Source organism: Saccoglossus kowalevskii, chromosome 4, assembly GCF_978046115.1.
Source record: "Saccoglossus kowalevskii chromosome 4, keSacKowa6.1, whole genome shotgun sequence".
Lineage (NCBI taxonomy): Eukaryota > Metazoa > Hemichordata > Enteropneusta > Harrimaniidae > Saccoglossus > Saccoglossus kowalevskii.
Window position 1 is genome coordinate 1748250 of NC_140644.1, and position 23236 is coordinate 1771485.

General features: G+C 32.8%; 1 protein-coding gene across 3 annotated transcripts in view; it reads left to right on the forward strand.

Annotated features, from left to right (window-relative positions):
- Positions 1-684: 684 nt before the first annotated feature.
- The window catches only part of LOC146746174 (uncharacterized), a 70192-nt gene continuing 47640 nt past the window's right edge, over positions 685-23236 (forward strand). For 2 of the 3 annotated variants that reach the window (XR_014929071.1, XM_085497631.1), the window contains exon 1: positions 685-2083. Coding sequence is in view for 2 of the 3 variants with exons in the window: in XM_085497631.1 (XP_085353757.1) it covers positions 1336-2083 (748 nt within the window). In the remaining variant the exon portion in view is untranslated. The remainder of the gene's footprint in view (positions 2084-23236) is intronic. The other variant, XM_085497632.1, reaches the window with a different exon arrangement.

Below are 23236 nucleotides of genomic sequence, written 5' to 3' on the forward strand. Positions count from 1 at the left end.
TGAATGAATTTTGGAAAGCAAATTGACCAGAAATGTTTTTATGTTATTTGCATCAATTGCCAGTTTATGAAGAAAAATATCTTTTTCTTATCATTTCTGGTATCCACAATACTATGCAATAACTTAATGAGAAAGATCTAGATTTTTGAGAAAATAAAATAAAAAGGGCATTCCCTAAAAAAAAAAAAATCTTGTTGATTCAGTCTGGCTGAGTAGGAGTCATTTGCTACAAGTTAAGTAAATATACATGCTTTGTTACATTGTAGATACAACTGTAACCGTTTCACCTTGCACAAAAGTGGACACACCCTAGGTGGCTGAAATTAGACACACTGGACAAATACAAAACACATGTAGCTAGCTTTTATATGTAATAAAAACTATTATGTAATAAAATTAGTGGTGTGTCATTTTGTTATTTAGACAAACTTATCTGCCTCGTAATGAAACAAAAACATGGTTGCATTATTGACAAAAGAGTAATTTTTTATTCAGTGAAATAGAACTGGAGCGTTTGTTCAGTGGCATGGGCGGCTGTTTAGCCCATTTGTTTCATTATTAACTTATTTTGAAGTGGTGTGAATAGCTCCCTCATCTTGCTTAATATTTGGTTGATTGCCTTTACAAGGTGTGCCCAAGGTGTGCACTGTAGCTAAGTAGCCACAGTGATATTCAGCACTGAGCTAGGGAGTCACATGAGTGGCAAAGTTCAGAGTGAGAAGTGACAGCCTTGGCATTCTATGACCTGTATTTTGTGCTGTGGTTGGCGGTGTAGTGGTGATTCCACAAAAGAGTGTAACTTTGCAGTCATCAGATCTCTTCATTATTCACTGATTACCATTGAGTGGAAATGACATAGCTGTGTAGCTTCCTTGTGTAGGCTTAATACATGAACCAGTGAGTGGGCACACTTTCCACAGCAGTGTGTGTGTGTGTGTGTGAATCATACAGGGTAGCAAACGTTGCTGTGCTGTTGGAATCGGTATGATCAAACCACAGCTGGAGTGGATCTCTATGCTAGGGAAATATGGATTATGATCACAGCAAGCAAAATTAACAGGTGGTGGCGCTGAACACAGAACTTGGTTTATTTCAATCATCGTGTGCCTTAAACGTTTGTTTTAATCAACATACCAATTCTAATGGAATGAGTTTAATTACCAAGCTGCCATTGTTCACAATTGTAAAGTAGAACCCACTGATGTAAGTAAGACCAGTGCAACTTTTCATACCAGCATATATTTTATATACCACTGTATTCGTTCGTGTCAACGGCATTATTTGTTGAATGCATCCCGTAGTCACATCGGTGTCAATCTCTGGACGGTGTTTAAAATGTTGGAGTTTCCACTCACACGTCAGATATGTAAACATCAACTGGCATTTTTGTGTTTGATGACCCCACTGATATCAATGGATGACCTCAGCGTGAGTGAGGGACTGCTGCTAGCTATGTTGTGTGACGGTGATATCGAACAAAACCCAGGACCATTCAAGTCAAAGCATAAGAAATCTGCCTCGGCCGAAGAATTGAACTCGCTTTCTGTCAGTATGTCGAAAGTGGTTGAAATGCTGCACACTGCCAATGAGAATATCGCTGAATTAAACAATAAGTTAGATGGTCAGCAGATTGACTTTGGTCAAATGCAAGATATACAAAAAACCATAGAAGCAGAGGTGTACCAATTAAAAAAAGAAAACGGAGAGTTGAAAAAAATGGTAAACGGCCAATCGGAGGTGTTAGATAGTTTATCACGCTGCAATAACGTTAGGATATTTGGAATCAATGAAGACGATCAAGAAGACGAACCCAAAGTGGCTAGCATACTCAGCCATCACCTTGGTATGGTGATTGGACCGAAAACAATCGAGTGTGTATACCGAGTTGGCAAACCAAAAGATGGATACACACGAGCTGTTATTGTCAAGTTTCACTCCTGGAAAGATAAAATGTTTGTCCTGCACAACAAACTGCGCTTTAGGGATACACAGTATTTTCTGGTTGATGATATGAACAATAAGTATGGGGAGCACAAGAAGCTGCCACAAGCCAGGCGGAATCGTCCTCCCTCATGGGCTAAAGGTATTGTTATATAATGTTTCTGTTGTACACAGTTTCATATTTCGTTTAAACTCCTGACATACTACGACATTGTCCAATGCCTTGTGTTATTCAATTACTTGCCATTTCAAACTAAAGAATGTTTCACTGCTGAGCAGTTTTGCATGCCAATCAGAAACCCAACATTGCTATAGGGGCATGTTATTAATGCCCCAGTGGTAATTTACGGTTTAAAAATAAATAACTATTCAGTGAGGCTGTCTTATTTACTGTGGTTTTTTAGCCAGTACTAGTAACGCAGCATGAGTTGTGTTTATTGTCGTACACTTAATATACAGTGCGAGTGTGTCGGGAAAAGTTCGCTGTAATTTTGAATACCATCAATTGCTTTCTTTAGAAAGATGGGGTGAATATATCTCACGCTTGATTCATCACACACAGTGTGTATGTTTAGAAGACTAGAATTCCCAAGTAGGGATACTGGGTACAAGAGCATACTGTTAACTTATTTACACAGGCGTGTCAAGTTTTAGGTGTTCACTAGTTTATTGTGGTGCCATTAATTGTTAATTCTTAGGTGATTAATCATTGAAGTAAGGTGCAGACTGTTGGATGTATATATGCACCTTGACTTGTTAGCCTACTAACTGATTGTAATTATGGCGGCTCTTTGTGTAATGTTACCCTGTGAAAATGTACCTTGTACACAATCTCATATTGTTCCATTACATGAAACTCAAGGTCATCGCTCTTTGAATACAGGGGTCATTGATTCAGCAGCTGACGCTGACAAAGACTCTGGTGGTAAATATTTGTGAAATAAATCCCCCAATACCGCAGCAATCCGGTCACCAATACAGGAAAGGTCAAAATTGTTTTCTGTTGCTGACTGCATGAAAGTTTTTTTTAACACAGCCGTGCAAAGTAGCAATTTGTGTTAAGATACAAACAATTTAGCACAGCTAGTTCAAGTTCATGGATGGCTGAACTCCTCTTTGTTATTTTACTCCAATTTGTAATTTGTATAACATGGATTGAATAGAGTGTAAATAGATAACAGCAAGCTGGTTAGAATTTATGGCATTGACTTTGTAATTAATCTATTCAGTGGTACATCTGTTACAACCATGACTATGCCAGTTCAAAATTCTACTTTTCCTTAGATTTAAATTACAAATTTCTGTACGGTAACATTTTTTTCCTTTTCATTTGAACATTGTCAGTTCTTCTTAGTTTCACAGGTGGTTGGTTGGTTGGCTAGCATGATGATAGTATTATGTATCTGCAAAAGATGTTAGTCTAACAATCTGTATTTATTAAACATCCTTTACGTGTAGGTATGTGTTGGTGCATGAGACAAAAAATCAGTATTTCTAACCAAAATTTTTTAAGTTGATCCTGATTCCTGATCAATGGTATATTTTTAAGTTGATCCTGATTCCTGATCAATGGTATATTTTTTTCAGAAATTCTTGTATTTAATTGCGAGCAACTTCTGTGGAGGTGTAACATTACACGCTTTGCTATTTATGAAATCCTATACTAAAAATAAATTCTGTAATCATAAATGTTGACGGATGTGTTGTAAACTGTTTATAAATACCAACTGTGGTTAGAGTGGCAATACATGCTGATTCTTGTTGACAGTTGGGCCCCCAAATTGGTTTTAAATTGACATAATCAGCATGAAATACACACTAAATTTGAATTTTAAACTACTTCCGATAAGTAAATGGGAAAGTGTTGCTATTATGTATGTTAACTTGGTTTGGTTGGTTTTTAAAACAACTCTGCTATTTAAAGTAAATCAATAGTTGCAAATTTTGTCAACTACTACATCACTAGACGCTACGTGTTTATATCAGTGAAGTGACTGTTGAACAGCTCCTGTTGGACATACTTACATATAGAATGTGTTTATCGAGTTGCTAGACCTGTGTATCTACCTAACATAATTACATTTTTTTCCCCAAGATTTTTTTAATTATCTACCGGTATGTATTGAATGTTTTCTGTGGAATTTCAATTTTCTGTGTTGAAAAAAACAAATACACAGTACAGTGTTCTGTCAAATTCAACCAGGAAATCCAATGCAAATTTTAGAAATTACACCCTAGAGACAAATGTTTGTATGACAATTCATAATATATAGAAATACAATCCATCTGCATTTGCATTAATTATTATCCAGTTCCATTGCTTCAAGTGACTAATGCTTCGTCTTGCTGCTGGGAATCTAGTTTGTTGGAATATGAAAACTTTTAATGTATATGATAAGATAGATTGTAAATTTCAGGATTGTAATATTCCCACCCTATTTAAATTTCTTACGTCACTTTCACAAAATCGTTCTGTGTGATATCAGCTGCATAATAATTAACTTTTTATTGAAGTAGGCAAGGGGATCTCCCCAAATGAGTTGTACTCTTCAGTTATTACTAGAACATAATCATCAAGTTACATATTTGAAAATGACATCTAACTTAGTTTTGTGATAGATTGCTGATTACTTTTCTACATTAAGTCATTTACCACATAAAAGAAAATATTAAAATGAAATAAAAAATTACAGCTTTATAGAAAGACAATAGTTGAATAATTTTTAGGTAATTTACATAAAACTGTTTGATTTCTATCTGAGTATGTAGGTAGGATTACCAAAAATACAGGATTTATTTTATTTGGCCTTAGGAAAGTGCAAATACCATCTGCCTGCCATGATTATTCCAGCTGTAAGTGGTAATATATGGTTTCAAGTGTTGTGTTCTGGAATCACAACAAAGATATTATGTTTCATTCATATGGTCTCACACTAGACAGTTTCATTTCACTGCAAAAAATCTTTCTCATATTGTTAATCTTGAAAGAATTATGAAAGTGAAATTTTAGCATGCCAAGAATCATTCCTCAAGTATGTATAAATGTTATATTTAAAATCTGTGAGGGTTTTACTGTCTACACAAAGATGTGTGTGCACGCTATAGTGTTTGATGTTCGTGACGTAGCTTCATCATCAAAACATCTGACATGTACTTCTGTATATCAACACGCTCTGACATGTATAGAAATGAATGTTGTCAAATATTTTTTTGTATATTTCAATTATTCTAAATAGGAAAAGGTTAAAAAACGTCTTAACTCTGGATTGCTTTCCACTCATCATCTGTCGCATGGTGACGTATTTGACAATTTTGATATGTCAGGCAACTATTTATTATTTAATAATTGTTCTATTAATTTCAGTCATTAATGAAAGACAAAATGATTGTTTTAAAATTAAAATGGTTATGCTACTAAAAAACTGTGAAAATTTAACTTCCATTTTAAGAAATACTGTAAACCATTTAAATTTCACTGCTGTAGTTTTCAGTATTCATGTCATTTGTGAAAGCAAAATTTCGCAAAAGTCACTGACAACACATGTCAAGAGACTCAGACATTTTCACTCCTACAAAATTTTGCAGTTTTCACTGACTGAAGATTTGTTTTTTGCGAAAAGTGGTTTACAGTATATTAAACATAAATTTAAGTTGAATAAAAAAAAATGGGATCGTGAATGTGGGAGAATTCATTAGCGGAGTAGATAGCTGCTGTGACATGTGGCCTATTTAGGAATTTTAATTATATAGGATGTAGTTAATTTAGTGGATGAATTAAAAGTTGACCTTATAGTGCGAGTTCACGAAACACTGTTGAATGTTGTCTATTGTCAGAGTGTTGGTGCTGGTAATCCATTGATGTATGTATATGTATGCTAGAATTATAGCAGGGCTTCATCACAGTATTGTCTGTCTGTTCGGGCTGGCTATTGAGTGACCATAGTTTCTATGAGTTGTACTTTTATTTATATCTCCTTGGAGGGTGTGGTATACTGATGAAAAACCCATTCACTGTGCTGTCAATGTTTGCCATAAGTATGTATTATGCATATTACCCTAGCCCAATTTCCTATATACAGGGTACTGCTGCAAGTCCAATCAAAATATACAGAATTTTGATACAAAATCTGCCATTAAAATTGTTTATGTTTACTCTTTAATTAACATGCTAGTAAAATGTTATAAATTAATGGTAAATATATTTTTTTTCAAGATGTTTTTTAATTGAACTTTTTCTAGTATAGATTTCAATCTAATCAGAGGTTTTTTTTTAGAATTGTTTGCGTTGTTGATGAAAAAAAAACATCTGTTGAATGCGTATATTTATAGAAGATTGAGTTTTCAGCCAAAAAAATGTATTTAATATTATTAATACCATATGGCAGGGTATTTATTTTATCGTCTACAAATACAGCATACTTGGCTTGGATTTGTCAAATAGTTTATGTTACCCTGTTCTCTTATATCAACACATCTTGTATTTGCTGTTTTAGTAGTGTATGTGCTTACATAATATAGTCAAGATAATTAAAGTCATATGTAAATGATACAATTTTTAGTTTATGTACATGTTTGAAAGAGAGAATTCTCTTGGAGAATAAAGTATTGAGTGTTTAGTTGAGTCATTGCTGAGTACATTTAAAAGTACTCACCTGGAAAGTTTCCGATATGCACTATAAGAAATATTGGTACTCTCATTATTAGTGCTGGTCTCTACGGAATTCTTCATGCTATTTAAACATTTTTGTTGCATGTTCAATATTTTATTAGGAGAAGAAGAAAAAAAAAAGTGAGTACCCTCAGCAAGTTCTCATTGACCTTTGACATTTTGTGCTACCGATGTGAGTCATCAGCTTCGAGCAGATGCAGTATGGCTTGGGGAGTTCTTCATGCCTGAAATCACACGTATTCACGGCACTTCATTTAGGTGAACATGCAAAACTAATGTTTTACGAGTCATCACCATGATAATTTCTAAACGCAGATTTACTGCTCTTATTTCCAATGCAAATATTGCCTGGAATCAGTAGCTTCAACTCAAGCAATCAGAGTCAGTTATTTAAACAATACAGTGTTGTACTAACGGTGAACTTAAATTGGTGCATATGAACTTGATCTGCAATGATGCAGTTATGTAGTGGTTGAATTTCATGGAGACATCAACAGCAACTGTCTAGCTGCTCTACTACTTTACCTTAGTAGCCTTCCAGAATACAGATACCGATACTCCCTATAATATTCCTATGTTCCTAAATTTTTTTTACAAAATTTGAACTAAAACCTGGGTGGCCTCTCAACTCCCTGGTTGTGATGATGGTTTGGAAGTATGATGGAAATTTGTCAATTTATTTCAGTTGTTAATACATATTTAAATCGATTTCACTGATTTCATTATAAAACAAGATTGGCTTTAATGACGGAAAAGTTTTTTTCAAATGTGACACATGGTAATAAAAATATACAGAGATGGTTTTGTCTTTGCCATTTTTCTCTAATAGTAGGATGTGTGCTTCTATAATGTCATTTTGTCTTTGAGAACACTTTGTAAATTGTGTGAAATAAATTTTACATTGACATTGGCTAGGAAGGAAAATAAAGTTTGTCACGTGCATTTTTCATGAAATAAACCCACATAGTGTTTTTGCAGATTTTGTTAATCAGAAAATGTTGCCAAGACCTCCATCAGTTTGAAAAGTACTTTTGTTTTCCACTGAGTCTCTGACAAATATTGAATAATTGATTAATATTGATTGATCTGATAAGTAAAGCTTGCGGTGTGTATTGGACTTTTGGCTTCTCATTTTGCGATCACCTTTGGGATTTGAATCTTTAAAACATCTGATGACATCTTTTCCTACCCATGTTCTAATACAGTGGGATGATATATCATGTCTGTAGACTAATTTTGAGTTCAAATGAAAGCTCATTCCTGTAGAGTTTACTCATAACTACATCATTTCAGTAGTAAAGAAAATGCATGATGTGTGACAATTTATAGTTTGTGGTTTTTTCCCAGTTGTTTTATGGATATGCAATCTTTCTGTAGTTACTGTTTAATATATGTAGTCTGTGGGAAATATACAATCAATGTTTGTATTTCAATGCTTTTCAGCAAGTTCAAACACTGGTCATTATTTCAACCTCCAATTTACTTGTGTGTTCAAACTTTATTTGCCAATTTTTTCCATCCATGTTCCAATGTGTGTGGGTTCACAATGATTTGTTTCTGCTCCAAATTACTTATTGGTCTCAGTATAAATGCAAAAAGAGGTAGAGCCACAATCTACTTTGGAATGTCTGCAGTTGAACTAAAGCAAATCACTCAGTCATGTAGATTAGTTAACCATTCGTTATGAATATTCATTATTTCAGACATCATGTGGTAAAATGGCTGCACAATGTGAGAAAGTAACATTTTGTACAAAAATGTAGCATCAACATTTAAGTGGCAAACCATGGGATGGGCTGAACTAATCTAATATCTAAATATAACAATGATGTAATCTTAATATTTCTATTGTAAACCATACATGTGTGAGTTCCAACAATATATCTTACTGAATCCTCATTTTGAATCACACAACTTCAAACATCTAATAATTCTCATCTAAGTCACAAGACCCTATTAAATGGTTTCAGACTAACTTTTTAAGGGCCTCATTGAAATTCATTATTATTTCATGATTCTTGGCTTCAATTTTGTGTTTAAAGTTAAATAGCATGTAATATTCATTCATACCATAAGATTTTATGTTAATCCAGACGGTATATTGACAATGTCTAAATTAGATAGACATTAAAGGTAGACGAATGATATCTTCCTACTCCTAGTGGCTTCATCTATACTTCCATCCAAATTTATTTTTCTCCATGTTTTATATGGTTTATAAAAAGCAGCGTCTTCAAAACTTAGAGTAAGCCCTTTTTGTTGATAAAGTTTTTTTGATTGTTCTATTGACAGATGATTCACTGTCAAAAAGTGCAGCCTATCCTGTTTTACAAATCTAACATCATGCCTCAATACCCACCCCAGCACCTCCCATTATGCTTTTCATATCTCACTAGACTTATCACAGCACTAAATTTTCCAAATCAGCTTAAAAATGAACATCACTTTTATGATAGAATATGATTGTTCCATCATGCATGTCAGGCAACATAAATCTCCCTTCTTGCTTTAAATCTCCCATCATGCTTCAAATTTCCCATCATGCTTTAAATCTCCCATCATGCTTTTACCTTCTCGACCATGGCAGTTTTAATAGTGTACACAGTCATTTCACAGCCTACAAAAAAAAAATGCTAGCATTAACAAATTACTGGATACACCCATGCATAGATATTGGGTGTAACAGCCATTCATGTGTTCTTAAACTAAGGTAGAAAAAAGTTGTGAACAAAATTTGGATCAATATTCAAAACCTCCAAATCTATTTTACCTCTCGACATCCTGCAGTCTGCACTGTTGTTCCTCATCCAGGAAGAAATTAGGAATTCATATAGTACCTGCTGTAGAATGTATTGTAAATTGAGGAGATGCAGTATATCACATTACATTAGTTGAAGTAGAGAGTAATTATGAAGTATAGATCCCCAGAGATGATAAAACATTAAGCATTCATTGTAGCCATGTTCCCAGTTATTACTAATTGCATTATTCACTGTCTATGCATTGATTCACTAACATGGAAATGTTTTCATTAAGTTATTAGCATTTCTGCTCACTTAATTTCCGCATGGAGAAAATAAAATTTTCTTATTTCTATATTCTTACTCTTCTTCAATCCTCTATTGATGATTTTGTATTTGTTTAGAATATTGTAAGTAATACCTTCTTAATAATGCCACAGGCATAAGTCTTGGTGCTTACAGTGCATCATTGATGAGTATATTAACTCAAGAATTTTGAGAAAATGATAATCTAATCTCTAAAATGTATTTCTGGTTCTCACTGATAGAATTTGGTTGAACTTTGGTTGTTACTAGTTAAGGCATTTGATATGGATTTCATGAAACTTATTCAACTCAGGTGGAATTTGGACATGAAATAAAAGGTTTTTACAGATTTAACAGATGTATTTAACAGATATTAAAATTAACAAAATTGTTAAAAATTATACCAGTGAAAATTAAAACAGTTTATATAGTCAGTCTTATTTCAATGATTTATATGCGCTGCCATTAGAAATGTACTACTAATAGAGCGAACAAATAAAGTTTGACTTCTTCTGTATACAAATTCCGGAAGTTGAGTATATTTGCAAAATGCACAAATAATGTAATTGCGTTGAGGAGCAATGAGTTCAATAATGCATAGCAGTTTCCTTTCACTAATGCGGATTTGGTATAGACTCAACAAAAATTCTGATGTTATAGAATAGATGTAGAAATAAATTAAGGAGTTGTTAATTGACAAGAGCACAAAAATTACCACTTGTTATTAAATAAAGATGTATGAGGTCATTCACAACGATGAAATTTTATGAAAGTTATTATTAGTCATATTTAGAAAATGCTTACTACCGGTACTACAAAATTTCCCCCTGTGATTCTTCCGGACTTGTACAATATAGAAACATCTGACCATAAACACACCTGAAGCCACTGAAACTCAATTTATGTCATCTGTGTATCTGTGTATGAATTGTCTGTGAAACTTAGCAGTAATGCCATCCATATGGCTATCATATAATCAGTATATAAAGGCTATTGCTCTCGAGCGTTATTAAATACTGTGCAAATTCTGAGACGGTAATCAACTAATGTACTGTCTCTTGATATGCTTCTACTGTTTACGTAATTTGAAATGATGGAGACGCATGTCGTCAATCGTGTTAGTTAATCGTGGTCATGTGACAGCTGCGGCATGCAAACCACAAAGTTCTAATCGTTCATTGTGACGTAAGCACCATGTAACCATGGTTACTGATTACTAAGATTGTCGTGAATGATCCAGGTCTAGACTGTAAACCCAGTGAACATTAACAATTTTCGAATTTTGAAAAATTGTCTGAAATGACGTACTTTGTCTTTGTCAATACATTTATTCTGTGACTATAATAACAGCTGTTCAAGATATAGGCATCTGTTTTTTGACAGCCTTTTGAATACAAAATTTAAAATATACTAGTACAAGAAAAATATTGTTGAAGATGCATGTATATTTAGTTTATATTTATTTAGTTCATTTATTTAGTAGTAATTCCTGTGTATTTTAACATGGCACAATAATATACCAGTAGTGTAATTAAGCAACTTTGCTTTTTCTGCTGTATTGGAAATGACTTAATGGTGAGGCCAAATAGAATAAATTCTGTGTTTCTGGTAAGACCTGCCTACCCATTTGGAGGGGGGGGGTCTACAGTTTTTTTTATGCAAATGACCTCAAGATTGTTCATTTTTATGCAAATTAGCACAGGGCATTTTATCAATGTTTTATTTTTGTATTTCATGTAACTACTCAATATACATAGTGAAAGACTAGCACATAGTTGTATTACAGAAATATATTCTAAAAAATTTATTTTTCACTTCTGTAGTTAAACCATGATTATGTTTTCATGAAAAAGGAAAACTTGAAAACAGGAAAAAATATCATTAAAAGATAAAATCCATGTTGTATTTGTTTTATATTCTTACCCGGAAATATCTGATTTGTTTTCTTTGGCCTGAGGCGGTTTGTACATGTTGTCTGCACATTTGTTCAATAGTGTATGCAGGTGTTGTCTGTTCATTCTCATCATGGACAATCACACAGATTCAGTTTATCAAAGTGTTAACCATGTTGAAATATATATTATTTTACTTGAAAGTTTGAAAGTAATCAAATCTAAGCTGTAACTTGTATCATCCAAGCTGAATTTTGTGTGTGTGTAGCAGACTCAAAGTGTAATGCATGTAACATTCAAATGCATGCTAAATTGTTTCCACCATACAAAATTTAATTATATGACATTCTTACAAATGTAAAATCTATTGAATATCTTACATGTGTTGTGTAAAAAATGCCATGTGTGCTTATTTTTGTTTCATGAGACGCCTGTTATGACACAGAATGGAACTTCATTATGACAAAGTATTGGTTTGTACATTCACATATAATGCCATGAGAAGCCATCCATTTTACAACCCAAACAACTAATTCCTCGCATGGGTTACTTGTCCGCATAATAGAGACACAGTTCATTGATCTAAGAGAGAAACTTTTGAAACTTTCTTGGCTTTATGTCAAAATACTTTGAAAACAAACAGTGGTTCAAGAAGTAGGACTTTCTGTGTTGTTGTTTTATCATCATCTGTTATCGTTAAAGTCTAACTGCCTTTTATACTGTACAGGTTTATTGTCCATTTTTAGTGAACTGCTGAAGAGTGAAATTCGTAATTTATTACCTTACTGAGTTGTGTTAGGTAAAACTGAACTTGCAATGCCTGTAGAACTACCTAGAACTCTCTTGTTTTTAGCTCCGCTGTCGACTTTGTCGAGCGGAGCTTATCATATGAGTGATTGTCCGTCGTCGTCGTCGTCCGTGTCAATGTTTTACTTTTTCGACTTCTTCTTGAAAACTACAAGCCTGAATGCTTTGATACTTGGTGTATATGTACCTTGGGTAGACCTCTCTCAGATTTGTTCATTTCATGATGATATCTTCAATTCTCTAATGTTGGTGAATATTTTTGTCATTTTTAGTAAAAAGTGATATTTTCAACTTCTTGTTGAAAACCGCAAGTCCAATTGCTTTGATATTACATATATAGGTACTACATGTGGACCTCTCTCAGATTTGTTCATTTTGTAATGATATCTTTAATTCTCTAATTTTGGTGAATATTTTTGTCATTTTTGGTAAAAAGTGATATTTTCGACTTCTTGTTGAAAACCGCAAGTCCAATTGCTTTGATATTACATATATAGGTACTACATGTGGACTTCTCTCAGATTTGTTTATTTTGTAATGATATCTTTAATTCTCTAATTTTGGTGAATATTTTTGTCATTTTTGGTAAAAAGTGATATTTTCGACTTCTTGTTGAAAACCGCAAGTCCAATTGCTTTGATATTACATATATAGGTACTACATGTGGACCTCTCTCAGATTTGTTCATTTCATGATGATATCTTCAATTCTCTAATTTATTGTCCATTTTTAGTGAACTGCTGAAGAGTGAAATTCGTAATTTATTACCTTACTGAGTTGTGTTAGGTAAAACTGAACTTGCAATGCCTGTAGAACTACCTAGAACTCTCCTGTTTTTTTTGGTTTTTTTGTGTTTTTTTATTCAGCAGACAAATATTCAAATTCTAATATACAACAATTATAAATAATAAATAATTCAAACTGTCGCACAATATCCACTATATATTGCTGATGGAAACAACACTTACTAGTTGAAGTCAACACTGTTTCATATTCAATGCCTACATAAATCTATTTCCATCTAAAAGGACTTTGATACTACTGTTTCGTTATAAGGGGTGGACCATTAAAAGCAACATTTTAAAATTTTTGACTTGATAGCATATTGTTGTTTACAAATAAGCGTCTACCCATAAGCCTTTGCGTTTTTAGCGTGCGTTGTTATCGGCCCTTAGAACTCAATTCATGTGTGCCCCTCTGCTTTAAAGGGCACACAATGTACTGTTAGTCATTAAGCTTTTTGTGTAAACTATTTATTTACTTGCATTTTTTGCGTCACATAAAGTTTGTCGTATAAGACCAATATTGAACACCTCACATCATGACAACCATTAAAAAAATATATTGTTCTTGTGAGTGAAAAATATTTTGCCTCATGATCCATTTTTCAAATGGGTCATCTCTCAGACATAACCCCAAGATTGTTACTATTCTCGATCAACCATTTTTAGATTGTCTGCATTCCACATTATCGTAGCTATAACCATCCATCCAGATCATTACAAAAGGGCTGTATAGAAATGTAATTTCTATGTCTGTGAATAATCAACTCAATTATTCATATTAAAGTGTTGTAACGCCATGGTCTGCTTGTTTTAGGAGACAAGATGGAATGTAGAATACTGCAAGTAATTTTATCACAAATTGAAAATAAAAATGGCGGTATCAGGTGTTCATTGTGCGATTAAAAACTTATCTTCAGTACTGCATCTATAGAGATGTTGATGGTGTCCCAGATTAGAATTCAGGTTAACATGGCATTTTGAATGCAAAATATTACATCTGGCTGTAAAGCTTTTCACATGTAAGAGTATGTGTACTTTAAAATAACAGTAAAAATCACACTTCTCATAAAAGCACACCTGTCCTCTTACTTTAATAGCATGTGTATTTATATGAACGTAACAAATACCGTATTTGTTCCAGTTGTAGTGTATATGCTTAGAAAAAATTACTAATATTTTAATGATTCAGAATACAGCTAATGCGTTTTTGGTTTATATATGTTTCTTTGCATATGTACTTCCAACAGAGTGAAAATTGTGAAGCTGCTACTTCATTGTTAAAGTTTTCTACACCAGATCCCTCTTTTCATCACAAATGCACAAAATACTCACGTTTATAGTCAGCACTTTCCTTAAGAAGATTGGGACAAAAATGGCCCAATATTTTGAGTGCAAACTGAAAATTGTCTCAAATTTTGTCTGTTGGCTCCAAAATTATGGTTCATTTACAGAATTATTGAAGAATATGAGAAAAAAGTGTCGAAAAATTTGAGCGTCTGGTGGTGAAAAAGTTAAAGTATATCATTTTATGCAGATTAAAGTCAGCTTTCGCAATCTTTCGCAAAATAATGCCCTATAATGTTGTCCATGTATTTTCAAAAAAATTAATTAATAATTGTTGAAAATTATCTCCATTTGGTTTAATAACAAAGAAATTTTGAAAAATGTATACAAAATGTCAGCACCCAAATTTTGTCCAGAAATGGGTAAGGGCATGTAATTGATGATTGGAATGGTTTTCAATTCATAAAATGTTCTATACACAGGTCATTAATTTCAGATCTGAAGTGAAAAGATAAATTATTCACTCCAAATATTAAATATTATGTGCATTGAAATATTATGTTGATTAAAGTTGTGGAACTGTTCATGGTATTACCGGTAATTGTTGCGAGTTAAAATAAATGCAGCGGTAAAATTCAAAGCAAGTGGAACTACTCAAGTTTCCAAGTACTGTGAGAAAAAATATATTCTCACATTTCACATGATTTATCTAACTCGGACTGCCTGATATAGCGTTTCACATTACTGTACATATGTGGTTCTTTCATCATGTGCAAAATATGTTCAGGAATTCATCAAGATATATATTATATACATGTATGTATTTCCAAACTAAGACAAACAGCTGTCTACACTAAAAACTCTTCATAAATCATATGACATGACACATGATAGAGTTATCGGTCAAAGTTCAAATTACATTTTGCATTATACAAAGAATAAAATTTATTGTTATTTAATGAGTTTCAAGTCCCAGATGAATTTTAGTACATGTTGAAAACATATATTTAATTACTAGCAACTAAATTATGATGAATCAGTCCATTAGACCAAAAATCTGTTATATATAATGTTTTTTTCCCTAAATGTCACTTGGTTTGAAGCTGGATTTCTGCTGCCAGATTTGTAAAAAGTAATTTGAATGAAAACAAAATTATTTTTAACAGTTTCCGATTTCACATCAAATCTCACTCAAAATTCTACACTGCATGTCTAAAATTGTTCAAAACCAAATACAATACCCAAACACTTGATTTGTTTCGTAGATGGCGATGGTGGAAATTTATTATCATGGAATGGTACTATTCAGACAAACTATATGTCTCTAGAAAAGTCGGTTGGTTGTGCTAAACCCTCAATACTTTATTCTGAGCTTGAAATTCACTGAGACCATGAGAAATGCCTCAAGGCCTTGCCCGATTGCCTTTTTGTTCTTAAATGTTTACTACCCATTTTCAATGAGACCTAGACATTTTCAAAATGTTTTGTCTTGAGAGTGCCCTCAGAAGTTCAAACTCTGTTATTACTTTAATAACATCTCTCATCAACCATTGAGTGTGCCACTTGATGACTAGGAACACGACTTGTGCAAAATGCACACATTACTTGCCAAAATAAAGAAGCCAATTGATCAGTATTGCGGCAAAGTTAATGACGCACTGATCCAGGATTTGTCATTTATGCAAATTTTAGGATGCGTTGTGTCCTGAGTCTGCTGCTAATCACTGATTAGTAAACAAAAGCCAAAATAAGCCACAAACATTCAAAATCTAATATTTTGTGAAACAAAACAAATGTGGGTTCAGCTAGTTTCATAATTTTCCAGTAATCTTGTGTATCACCAGCACTGCAAAACCAACTAGCTGTGATCTCTAGTGTAAGGAAGTCTGTTCATTGTATATCGATTGGATGAAAGCATGTAAAAGTGCAATCAATGATTGTGTTATAACTAAGGTTTATCACCATAACGAATCATCCATGTTGCATTTTCCTGAATCTGTTTCTTTGGAATCTACCATATGGTTTGTATCTATATAGATTTGATAGTCTGTGAAACAAATTGAACTATAACCATTAAACAATACACTGCTTTGACATAAAACATCACCGACTGTAACATTTTATTTTATACTGTGTTTTATACTTGTTTTTACATCACAGTTATTTTTTATCACAGAAAAAAGTATGCATTATTAAATAAACTAAGGAGAGACAGATTAGAGTCATCTATTATTTAAAGGTTTTAAGAGAATATTTTCTTTTGATGTGTATTGATTAATAACAAAAATGCATTTTTGTTTCACGCTCATTCATATTTGTTCACACCTCTGTTTAAAAGTAACATATCAATTAAACACATTTAACCTGACCTTCTGTAGGTGTGATTTGTACATACGTGTAAATTACGTATATCATAGATTTCACAATGTATTCCTTACATTTTGATATAATAGTAATGAGATTAATAATATAGTTTCGTGCCAGAAAGTTAAGCGGATGATATTTCAGATAAAGTAGTTCCACATCAATAAATGAGTTTCTTAGAAACCTGAGCTGATCACACACATGTACGTATTCAGTGTCTGTAATAGCAAATTGTACGTGATCATTGTACCAAAATGAGAGAATATATACCACTTATAATAAGAAAATTTTAGCACGTTCTTTTTTTTCATTTGGTTTTTGTGATATGCTGGTTACCTTGGTTACATCATGTTGGTATATCTTTATTGATTGCTCTGGAAATACTTTATTTCCGGAGTGTGTATTTTGAAGTTTTTTTTTTTACACGATTCGTGACTGATATCATTTTCTCACATTATTTGCCTAGATTGTTTGCCTTAAATGAGTACGCTTTTCATGTGTTCCTTAATATAATATCCACATGGAGTTGATATTACCTTGTCTTACCCAATTTGCAAAAATTTACCCCTTATGAATTTAAAGTGGTTTACACATGTACTAACACTCTGGAATACTGTCTTTTAAAATGCATAGTTGATAGTAAATGTTTTTATGGTATATTGAACAAAATTGGATGGGAACTCTGATAGACTTGTAATGGACCTTCTTATGACCATTACAATCACTAGTAGCATTCTTCTCTTCCAGAATGTGGAAATTATTAGCTCACTAAATTACACACTTGATTATAGCTTATTTGTGTTGTTAGCTGTAGTAATATTCCTGTCAGAATTCAGCAAAGTTGCTATTCTCCATACTGATTTTTGTTGACTACCGCAAACGTAAATTGACTGCATTTTTGATGATGGTACAGCAGTTTTTAGTTTTTGACAATTTGAAAATATGATTTTGATTCAAATACTGTAAAAACCATTTATTTTCACTGGCATTTAATTTCACTATTTTGATTTTTTGAGAAATTTCACTGGGTTTTAATTTAAATTCATGAACTTGGCTGGGAAACAATGAATTTCTTGTGTTATTTCACATGTTTAATGTCTTTTACAGTAGGTTCAAAAAGTCTTAAAGACGCAAGTCAGTCAACCCTATCTTTTAATCCTAGTACATTGATGATGCTTGTGTGTTTCCAGTTTGTAGATTTGACATTTTGTGGGCAAAATCACTATTATATCATACAATCACTATTATTCATAATCACGTTTGTCCAATTTAATTGGGACTGTGTAGTCACCTAAAAAATGATGAAAAACATCCTGTCGAGAGGTGTTTAGAACTGCTAGACTTGAACGGTTCTCTATTTATAAACCCTACTTCGTGCAGTGAATTGAATTTTGCAGAAAAAATAACAATGCTTATTGCACGTATTGTATACATTGGTACATGTACATCACATGAAACTTATATCAAACACGTGCACTGTAACAATTGTGCTATTTATAATGGAATATGTGTACATATTATGTGAAATAGAATGTGTGTACATTAATAAATGATAATACATGACATTTCATGGGGAAAAAAAGGGTAACAAAAGGATTTTCTCCATCTGTGCGAATGTTCAATCTGACGAAAGAAATATAAGTTGTTCAGAATACTGTGTTTTATTGCAATAATAGAAACGTTTTTAAGGAAAACAAAACCAGTGCAAGGCCTTTATTAGTCCCCGTTCGGATGAAGTCTGAAAAGGGGGACTTATAATTTGGTCTCCGTGCGTCCGTCCGTGCGTCCGTCCAGAGTCATATCTCAAAATACCTTGGACCGATTCTGTTCATTCTTTGCATGTGCCTAGTACTTTATGTGGGACATAAGCACATGCAGTGGTTTAACGATTCAATTCTAAATGGCCGACTGGCAGCCATCTTGTTTTTTGAAAATGTTGCATTTTGGACATGCTTTGTCAGTTGTCATTCAAACTTGGTACGTAGATTATACATGTTAGGATACATGTCCATGACGATTTATTTCGCAATTGGATCAAAGATGGTTGACTGGCAGGCATCTTGTTTTTGTTTATTTTATGCAGTATCTTGGACGTGCTCTGTCAGTTTTCATTCAAATTTGGCACATACAATGTACATGTACTTTATACATGTTAGGATGCATGTCCATGACAATTTGTTTCAAAATCTGGTCAAGGATGGCCGATTGACAGCCATCTGACTCTTCGGCCTTACTACTATATTTCCACAATTTATGTACCATTTTCATTCGTATTTGGCACATACATCATACATATCAGAGTGTTTCATAATCAGATCAAAGATGGCCGAATAACAGCTGCTTTTATTTTTGGCCATATTACTACTACACGGAACACGTGTTTTGATGTAAATAAACAATCTGTTTTATACGCCACTTGGAACTCAAGTTTCAAGGACACGCTCGCGACAACCCCTCCGCTTTAATATGACTAGCACAAAGAGAACTTTCAAAAATATAACGGGGACTGTGTCATTTTTGATGACTTGTTGATTCTTCATTTTAAATGAGAGAATTACAACTAGAATGCTCAGAATATAGTCGTGGGAACTGCAGATATGCTACTCAAAATCTATTGGACAGTTTAAACTGAAATTAGAAATTAATTAGAAACTTAAAGAGTTGATAAAAAAAATTTAATCACAGTATTCTTGTATATTAATTGTCATGAAAAACTGCTCACAAAAAAAAAAAAAAAACACACCAAAAATGAATGTGAAGCCAGAAACAATGTTCAGATTACCATCGGGTAATCCCTATGGCATATGTTCTACCATATTTGCCAATATCTAAGCTTTCAGATAATGTATAGGTTGTTATAGAAGCATACTTAGTAATCAATTTTTTCTCTTAATGTGCACCGAGTGTCATTATAATAATGGAAAACATTTTCAAGAAAGTCAAAACTAGTGTGAATCTTGTTGAGGGATATTAGAGTATCAAGATGCCTTATGAAGGATCAACAGATTAGCGAATAGATTCAAAGATTTCACTCAGACTGATGAACGCCCACATGAAGCTTCTATTATTTCGTATGTCTACTTTTAACCGTTAGAAAAAATACATTTCCTTTTTTAATGTGAGAAGATAAATAATTGTTTATACTAAGGTGTGAACATTTTTTTCAAATCAAATAAATGTTTTATAAATATGTGAAAGCAAGCAACTTGGACTAGTGATAATGCCATAGATGATGAGCACCATTGGTGCAGATTGCACAGCAGTCACTGCTTTATACATTTCTATCAAAAACACATGTAAGAAAACGTTTGTATGTGGTATATAGATATTATGTCTTTCATTATCATCATTTGGTTGTTGATAACCTTTGTCCTTTGCAGCATTGTAAGTTACCCATTGTTATGTTTTGCCTTGATTTTAAAGGATGATGGTTGTTGTGACTCAAAACTTGTACATTGTAACACTGCGCATTTGTAGAGTGGGTATTGGATTGCCGTTTCACTTCCACTATTAAACATCTTGAATTGCTGCTAAAATTTTGGTCAAATCCAGGGCATTGATTGGCGGATAAATTTAGCCTGCTATTAATCTGAATATGCTAATTTGTCAAACAATGGATGACAGTTGCACGTTTTCCCCACATGCATGTACATCAAGTGCTGGTTGTCATAGTGACAAATGTGTTGCCCTACTTTATGATGTTGCAATAAATTTACATGATTATTGAGCAAAGTTTTAGCAGTGTCTCCAGAAATTAGATGTCAAGTAGCTACATGTACAACATTTGTCCCAACTTGTGATATCTTAACTGGTATGATAATTTAATGGAGACTTGAATTAAAATCATTTATTTATAAATATTTCCATATTTTCCAATTCAAACTGAAATGAGAGATTTCTATCGGCCCATAACATTGGAACATTTTCAAATGATGTACTTATGCATGCACTCATCGATTGGCTAATTGGATTCAACTGCTATTGACATGCATAAAAACTTTTGTTGTGTCGAGAACAAGTAAAAAACTGTTACACATCACTTTGTACTGAACTTTGAAATACCTGTTTCATCAGACATGAAAAGCTTAATAATATATGTAAAAAGACTATAAAAATGTTTTCAATTTGGCCGCACAGACTACATGTATTTAAATGCTTGTTAATGCATATCGTTCGTAAATTTTTTTATTCACATAGCATCCTTGTTACATAGCGTCTCCAGACAGAACTAGCATGTCCTGTGTTATTTGAATCCCATTGATGTGGCTGAATATTGAAAATAGATTTCTTGTTAAATTGAATGTCACTGTATGTGCAATTAGCAAGTACCATTGCTGACATATAGTGCATTTTAACCATATTCCAGTTTGGGACTATGTTACAGGGCTGTGTGACCATCTTCCTAGACATAACAGCATTTAAATGCGTTAATATCCAGGTTTGGTCAAACATAATCACATGCAAACTTTAACCAAGGTTCCCATTCATTGAGTCTGTGACACACTCACCCAGAGTAGAAGGTCGATTCTTTTTAACCCAATATCAGATTGAACTCTGGTCTACCAATTATGAGTATGATGCAACAACCACCATGCCACCAGTAACCAGTATAATTTGTAATGTGACATCGATATTTGCTGCATGAAAACAGTACAGCGAGAGAGCAGTATACATTAATTAATACTACAACACGATACATGTTCAAAATTAATATTAATTATTTTGTTCTTTTGAATACATGCATTATATGTTTAATTGAATCGACAAAATATCCTTTAAAACAAAAAACAAACATTTTTGCATTTATTGTACATGTAATAATAAAATAATAATAATAATTTAGAAATACACACAAATCTATCAGTATTCAGTAACAAAGAATGAAATGCAATGAAACAAAAAAAATAAAATGAAATTAAAAAAATCAAAGACAATGTATGTGATATAAAAATCCCCCACAAAAAGTGAGTTTCAAGTTTCAAAAGGATGTGTGAAGACAAGAGGAAAAAAAATTTTTTTTTGGCTATTATACCTAATTGTAAACAGGAAATCCTTGAAGTTGATATCATGTTGCGGACCTAATTAACCTACATGTAAACTCCAATTATCAATATAGAAGTCATCAGCCTGCAGCCATTCAACTGTCAAGCTTACAAACAGGTGTATATATCTGACCGATACAAATAAGACCAAATAACAAAAAATACGTAAATGTAGATAAAAATGTTGGTAGGGTTTTTATTTTGTTGTTTTATTTTTACAATTTATGAACTGTACTTTCACTTGTTATTGCATAAACATACTTTTAAAGTAATGTATAAAATTACACATTGAGTTTGTTGTGATGATAGATTTGCACATCCACATACATGTACTGAATTAAAAGAAATTCAAAATGGACAAACTTATCATTGATGAAAATGATAGGTGAACACAAAATAGAAAAATTCATACACAAAAAAATGGGTTATTTTAGCAAAAAAATTAATAAATATTTTCCCCCTCAAATTTTGGTTAGGTATGGTTTACCAGCGAAACACTGTACAGTTGTCTTTGATCTCAAAAACTTACTTCTCCCCCAAGACAAATTAAATGAGCTGTCTATTTTAGATGTCTGTTAATACTTTTTGAAGTAAAGTGAAAATTTGTTGTTATTCTCTGCGGCAAACCAGTGAAATAGAAAACTAACTTGTTCAATTATGGTAAGTGTATGTTTTTAAAACAAATTGTCAAAGCCTGGAGCATGTTGATTATCAGATTGGTCAATAAATTTCATCCACCCTGCATATTATTTTCACTACCTGTGTGAGTTGATTATAAATGTCACCAAGTTGTCTTATTACTGTAATATGTTGTACTTTATGAGACCAAACATGCAGGTCAACTTGGCTATCATAACTTTTCATTTGCAACACTTTATTTAGTGATTTTGTGCATTTTTACTCGTTAACAGACAGTAAGAATAGTTGCTTTAAGCATATATCATCGTAATTAAGACATTTATTGTTAGATTATAGAGAGAAATGATTTGAACACAAAGCATAATAAATTATTGTTCATTTCGTTTTCATGTCTATTATTTTGCCGTTAATTGAATATTATTTTAAACCTGATGAACCTTGTTTATTGAATATTTAAAAAAAATTACATTTGTCAGCATACTTTGTCGAGGTCATTGACTTAATGTACATTGTACTTGGTAATGTACAGTGCCACAGTAAGAATTTGTTGATAACATAATCAGTATGTATTTCAGAAAGTTTACATTAAATGGAAAGGGTTTCTTTAGGCTTCCTCACCCCTAACTTGAACCCTAATCCTAAAACTCCATGTAATTCAATATGCCAAATAATTATAAATGACCCAAAGAGGGATATACATTCAATTGAAATTGGGTTTCCTTACCCTCCCCCACCCCATCCCAAACCTGAACCCTAATCCTAAAAC